At 42.2% G+C, this 6,746-nt stretch overlaps 1 protein-coding gene across 1 annotated transcript; it reads right to left on the bottom strand.

Moving 5' to 3' along the window:
• Positions 1 to 1,497: 1,497 nt before the first annotated feature.
• LOC103423811 (chloroplast sensor kinase, chloroplastic) lies at positions 1,498 to 5,089 on the bottom strand. The gene is made up of 9 exons (XM_029090941.2): positions 4,501 to 5,089; positions 4,180 to 4,341; positions 3,758 to 4,087; positions 3,570 to 3,635; positions 3,404 to 3,472; positions 3,218 to 3,310; positions 2,688 to 2,896; positions 2,236 to 2,509; positions 1,498 to 2,087 (listed from the first exon to the last, which is right to left on the bottom strand). The coding sequence occupies exons 1-9, from the start codon at positions 4,936 to 4,938 to the stop codon at positions 1,833 to 1,835; spliced, it is 1,896 nt and encodes a 631-aa protein (XP_028946774.2). The 5' UTR covers positions 4,939 to 5,089; the 3' UTR covers positions 1,498 to 1,832.
• Between the last annotated feature and the right edge of the window lie 1,657 nt (positions 5,090 to 6,746).

The following is a 6,746-nucleotide window of genomic DNA, read 5'->3' as shown; positions in this document are numbered from 1 at the left end:
TCAACGACGCGTAGGAAGCAATCACTGACCATCCTTTGGGTTGACCCTAAACTGAAGTTTGACCCGGCCAATAATAGGCCAAGAGAATTCTCTCCTAATCCTTTTGATGAGAATTCTAGAGATTTGTAAACCATATTCGTTCATTATATATTGTACGATCAGTTTTTGTTATATATTATTTATATTTAATTTAAAATAAAAATATTTAAAATAATTTCACAAATCGTCGAAATCCTCACAAAGAAAATCCAACAAAAATTCGAATTCAATAATAGGAGCTGTACGTCCACCGCTGCCCGCATATTAACGTTGAGTGGACAGTGGGCAGTTGGCCAGTCCGGAAGGGCCACATAATCTCGAACCATTGTGGTGCTTCCACGTGGTGCCCTAATTCTAAGTAGGTGGGACACACAAGTGCATGTTCCCAAATCGATTGGCCAGATTGTCGGACCGACATGTCGTATAAGCATGCAGAGTCGTCATCAAACTTTGGGCAATCGCTGATGCCAAAAGATGTTCCGGTTTGGAACTATTAATTGTGTGGATATAAACAAAGTTAATGTGGAAAATAGAGTGCTATGCTCTTGCTTGCAAAGTAGATAAATATTAATTAATGCGTCAAAAACGATGTTCTGAGAGGTCTTATTCATTAAAATTGAGAGAAGGAAAGGGGGAATTTGAGTGGCCAACTATATGATCGTGACATCGTTGCCTATACCCTTTCACAAATAATATTTGAGTTGTTTTAGGAATGAAATTAGTACACCAAAATGCGTTAAAGCCAATCCCAAGATAGTTATTAGGAAACACGAGGGTAAGACTATGGTTAAGAGCTCATGTGAAAATACTTTTAAAATGACTGAATGCGTTTATGAAGTGATTTTTTAAAATCCACTTTGATTATTAAAAATGATTGATTTAAAAAACATTCTGCCTTGGGAACACCAAGACTCGCCTAAACGGCACCATGTTTCAGGTGTCGTGGGGGGGGTATTTTCTTGTATCGTCACAACCCTTTTTTATCGCTCGGAGTTGAATTTAATTCCTTTTGAGGCGAGATTCTCTTTTAAAGTAAGTTTTTTGTAGTTTCGTTCTTGCTCGTGATTCGTGGGGGGTAGTGGAAGAACCAAGTTAGTGACAAACTTGAATTATTATAATTTCGACATAAAAAAAGCAACAAACCAAATCTCCCAAACCCGAGCGATGAGTATGGCTTTGACGTGCTAAGATGTTGAGCAGCGTGCACCAAGGTGGGGGTCGGGTCTTGTTGGTTTTTCAACTCTTGTTTGGTTACATCTTTTGTCATGAATAAGTTCATGAAATCTTAGAATATTCAATCATATAACCGACCACACTTAGTGGAAAAAAGACTTTGTTGTTGTTGTTTTATTCCCCTAGTTTTGGACAGTATAATTTTTGTAAAAGCCCAAAAGGCACAAAACAAAGCAGGGCCCAAAAACAAGGGAGGGCCACATGAAATCTAACATACCCAAGAAATCAAGTTTGCAAGGTGTTTTATACTCTTATAAGTTTGTAAGCTTTACGGACAACTTTTACATACGACTGATGAATCTTCAAACAGGAAACCACACTTGGTGCATATACGCATGCGGCTTCCGATAGCGCCTTATTTTATGTACAAGAGTATGCATGGTGTGGAACGGGGGAAAAACTATACAGAACTTCCACCAAATTGCAAGTCTTAGGTTTAGACGCATCATCAAGGAAACAATTTCCGAATTCTACCACCTCTTTCTCGCAAATCATCAGATAGAGGCAGGATTAATTCTCTGATCTTTGAACAATCTTACCGATGAAAGCTTCAATTCTTGCTACGCCTCCTGAGCAGGGTCATCAATATCGGACATTTCCATGAGAGAAGGCAGCCACAGTTCTACTCGAGTTCCACCTGCTCCAAGTTCAGCATCTGTGATTCGGGGTGATATGACACGGACAACACAGCCATAACTTTCGAGGATCTCACGAGCAACTGTCAGTCCGGCCACAAAGTTCCAGGTCATGTTGTCTTCAACCATATTTTCTGAGAAGAGATCGGCTCCAAAAGGAGTGAGAGAATGCATTTGTGTCTGAAGACAAATAATCCAACGCTAAAGTTAATCCATGACAAACTGTATGCAGTGATGGTGAGTTACAATCGACTAATAACAGAAAAGTTAAATCTCTAATTGTTTATAGAAGATCAAGTTAGTAGAGTTCAAAGTCTGCAACTATTACCATATAGTGCATATCAGGCCCATCGTCATCAATTACCACAAGAGCACCACCTGCTGGTGCTCCAGTAGACACAATTTCTACCTTTCCCCCACTGTGCGTACGCAGTAATGCACTCTCGATTAAATTGCTCAGAGCCTGTCGCAAAGCAGGTTCTTCTACAGCAACTTGCAAAGAGTTTCCAAGTTCATTCAGTTCTACCACACGCTCCTGGTTTTTAGCAAGAGGTCGTACAGCTTCAACCAAATCTACGAGTATATCAGAAACATTGCATGGTCTTCCTGACATAATTGACAAGCATTAGCAAAATGATATGTTCTATGTTATAAGAGGGGAGTTAATTTCAAGTATCCAGCTCTATGCACTAGTGAAAACAATAGTGATATACTCAATTTTGTTTTTCTTTTCCATATTCTTTGGAATCTGAACTGATGATCTCAGAATTTGTAGCCTACCTAATCCCATTTTGCTGTAAAGGAGCAAGGGCTAGGGGTGGCATGGGCATCTCCGTATCTTTGGCTGTGGCATTTAGAGAATGTTGTTCGCTTGGAACTTGCATCTTAATGCTGGAACTATCCCTTGGAAGGTTATTCATTAACCGAGACCTCGCTGAGTCAGGATAGGAATATGTTGAATCATGTTCACCAGAGCGCATGATATTAGCCTAGAAAAATCAGATGGAAAGGTCAGTGTGTCTGACCCATAGCAATAATAATATAGACAGAACTTCAAATTTTTTAAGTATCAGAGAAAATTTGTAAGTTCCAACTACACAGTACAGTTATGACTGAAAAATATCTTGAGCATGCATATCTCAGAAAATTTTGAAAGGACATACGACAATGGGAACAGATTGCCAAAAATGACTAGGAAACTGCTGATAAACAGATTGACTCCTTGAAGACAGTACAAGAAGCCTCAATGACAACAGAATGTGTATGGTTAAAACGTGTCAGAGAGAGAGAGAGGGAGAGAGACTAAGTGCCTTGGTCAAGTAAACAGCATCCTGGAGTTGCTGAAGGGTATCTTTCATATGATCGCCTTGCACCCGTATATTTTCAACAATGTCATAAGAAATCTACATAAGCACACCATTCCAGTGTAAATACAGGACATAAAATGAATATATGTAAGACAAAAATTATAAAAAAGGTCATATACAAAGACAAACCTCACTCCTCTTCATATGCATGGATAACATTTTACTTAAGGTTCGAAGGCTAGAAAGAGGACCACGTATCTGGAAGAATACATAGCGTGAGGAAAATAAAAAAATAATCACTTCCATATTAAGAAAATGCAGAGCCAAATCACAAATGCAATAACAGTTGTCTTACTTGTTCAACCAGACTACCCATCCTTACATTATTCTGCCATGATGACTGCTGGAGTAGCATTGCCTTCTGCAGAAGTATGCATTTTTTTTATCAGTAACTAAGACGAATGGACTTTAAAAGACAGAAATATAGTCATAGCCGCCACACATCATAAGTAAAAATTAGTATTATTATTTCACTGTTAGTACCTGATCCATAACATACGCCAAAGCTATAGACCGAGAAATGTTGATTGCATTTGATATCTGCTCAGCACTAAACTTGTAAACTCTTAATGATGGTTCGGCATGATCATCCAGACTGCGAGGAGTACCCCAAGATTTGACATTGGAGCTTGGAGGCAAAGCATAGGCTTCCTCGGGAGTCGGGCGGCAAACCAAATCACGACCCTCACCCTGAACACTCCCGGGTGGCGGAGGCATTTCCATCCCGGGAAGTTCAGCAACCAAGAAGCCTACCACAAAGGGGTGCTTCACCATCGGAAAAACCACAGCTTTACACTCAGCTACAACTTCCACCTACAAATTCAATTCCCAACGGAATATATCCAGTCACAATATATCAACCCACAACTAAAACTACACACTAATACTTCAAATTCAGTATCTACTTTGTGATTGGAGAGCACGGCCTCTGCGGCGCGAAAACCAGCAGCAACACTAAAACTTCCGACTAATATCACAATGTCTGATGCCTTCACTCCCGGATGGCAAATTACCCTACGCAGCTCTAATCGGTCCATCACATAACTACCAGCTGGTCGTACATACACCTACACATACACACATATATACGTATGAATCCAAAATTATACATATTCATATACTATACATACATGAACGTACACAAATGTAATCCATAATTAATCATACACAAACAAAATTAGCAATGTGATTAATAGAGAGTAAGATATTAATTTGCCTAAACTGACCGAGAGGAGAGCACCGGGGTCGACGGTTCGGCGAAAGAGGTCCAACTGCTGAATGCAGAGTCTTTGAAAGTCGGGGCTGGGGAGCACGATGCCGCCCTTCTGGTCCTTCTCGATCCTCTGCATGAAGTCGACGGGCGAAGTGGAGGCTCTGCGGATGGCGGAGGCGACGGCGGAGGCGGAGGAGACCATGGAATTGGAATCGGGGTCGCCATCGGAGGCGGAGTGAGTGACGTGGCGGATGGTCTGGGGGGAGCTAGGGTTGGGGTTTTGGAGGGAGGAGGGGGAGAAGGCGTTGATGGTGAGGAGGTCATGGGGTCGGGGAGTGGAGGTGGCGTTGGGTTTGAGGGAGGCGGGGAGTTTGTGGGAAATAGAGGGAAAGAGGAGGGTAGAAGTGGAAATTGACGGGTGCTGGTGGGTGGTTGCAGAGAGAAGAAGCATTTGGAGGCGGAGGGGGGGGGGGGAAGGTTGTGGTGGTGAGTTGAGTCGAGCGAGTCAGAGTGAGCGAACGGAGGTAAAAGTCAATCTGCCGATGAAATGCTAACTGATTTTCTGTTGCAGGCTGAGCTTAGAAGGACTAACCGACAGAAGTACAAATCACTGAAATTACCGAATGCCATTTCAGTTGTCCGACGTCGTTTGGGCGCCAAAAATTTCCCTTTTTCATTGGTTATTTATTTATTTATTTATTTTAAGTGTGAATGAACTCCGCCTATGTAATTTTACATTGCCGGTCCCAAGCCCGGATAAAGGAGGAGGGGGAGGGCGTCAGGTAGTCGACAGCCGGCACTCCATGATCACGTCGAATCCTTATGAAAATGAATCCAGAACAAAATCGCGCTAAAGCTAGGGCGTCACCCGTAAGTGGCGCGCTGTGTGGCCCGAGCACAGTGATAAGTGAGCAAGGGTCGCTGTATCTCCATCGGCACCCGGATGCAGTGTTAAATGAGCAAGGGGGCCGTAGAAACTTCTTTTCGAACGACTCCACTCAAAGTTGTTTGGGAGCATATGCTCCTATCAACTTTACACGGGACACACAAAAGAAGTACTTTGATCCTATTAGACGGGGGAGGGTGAAGAAGCTAAGACAGAAGGGTAGAGTTCAAGAGAGCAAAATGCGTTTAGGAACGTGGAATATAGGAACCTTAACGGGAAAATCTATGGAAGTAGTGGAAGTTATGGTGAGGAGAAGGATAAATATTATGTGCCTACAAGAAACTAAGTGGGTTGGTAGTAAGGCAAAGGATCTAGAAAACTCAGGGTTTAAACTTTGGTATTCGGGCACAAATAGAACGAGAAACGGTGTTGGCATCATCGTGGACAAGACCTTGACACAAGATGTTGTAGATGTCAAGAGGGTAGGAGATAGAATCATGGCAATCAAGATTGTAATAGGACAAGAACTTATCAATGTGATTAGTGCGTACGCACCTCAAGTAGGGTTGGATACGAGTTCGAAGGAGAAATTTTGGGAAGACCTTGGAGACTTGGTGCAAGGAATTGCTCAGACGGAGAAGTTATTTATAGGAGGAGATCTAAATGGACACGTGGGCAGGGAGACAGGCAACTATGGAGGTTTTCATGGTGGCCATGGTTTTGGGGAGAGAAACAAGGATGGGGAAGCTATCTTGGATTTTGCAATGGCATATGATCTCTTTTTAGCCAACACCTTCTTTAAGAAGAGAGAAGAACATGTGATCACCTACAAGAGTGGGTCGTCAAAAACACAAATAGATTTTCTTCTAATGAGGAAAGGGGATCGTATAACTTGTAAGGATTGCAAAGTTATACCAGGAGAGAGCGTGGCTAATCAACATCGCTTGTTGGTGATGGATGTACATATCAAAAGAGGGAGACAAAAGAACAAGACTTGGAAGTGCCCAAGGACTAGATGGTGGAATCTAAAAGAAGAAAAACAAGCAATTTTCAAAGAGAAGGTAATCACCCAATGTGTGTGGGATAGAGAGGGGGAAGCTAGCCAAATGTGGGATTCCATGGCTAGTTGTATCCGAAAAGTAGCAAAAGAGGTATTAGGAGAGTCCAAGGGCTTTGCCCCACACCAAAAGGAATCTTGGTGGTGGAATGAGGAGGTACAAACAAAGGTGAAGGTTAAGAAGGAATGTTGTAAAGCCTTATACAAGGAGAGGACCGATGAAAATGGTGAAAGGTATAGAAAAGCGAAGCAAGAGGCGAAGAAAGCGGTCAGAGAAGCTAAGTTAGCGGCTTACGACGATATGTATAAACGACTA

Source organism: Malus domestica, chromosome 13 (assembly GCF_042453785.1).
Source record: "Malus domestica chromosome 13, GDT2T_hap1".
Lineage (NCBI taxonomy): Eukaryota > Viridiplantae > Streptophyta > Magnoliopsida > Rosales > Rosaceae > Malus > Malus domestica.
Note: the sequence above shows the minus strand (reverse complement) of the source record. Positions and strands in the feature narration are given on the sequence as shown.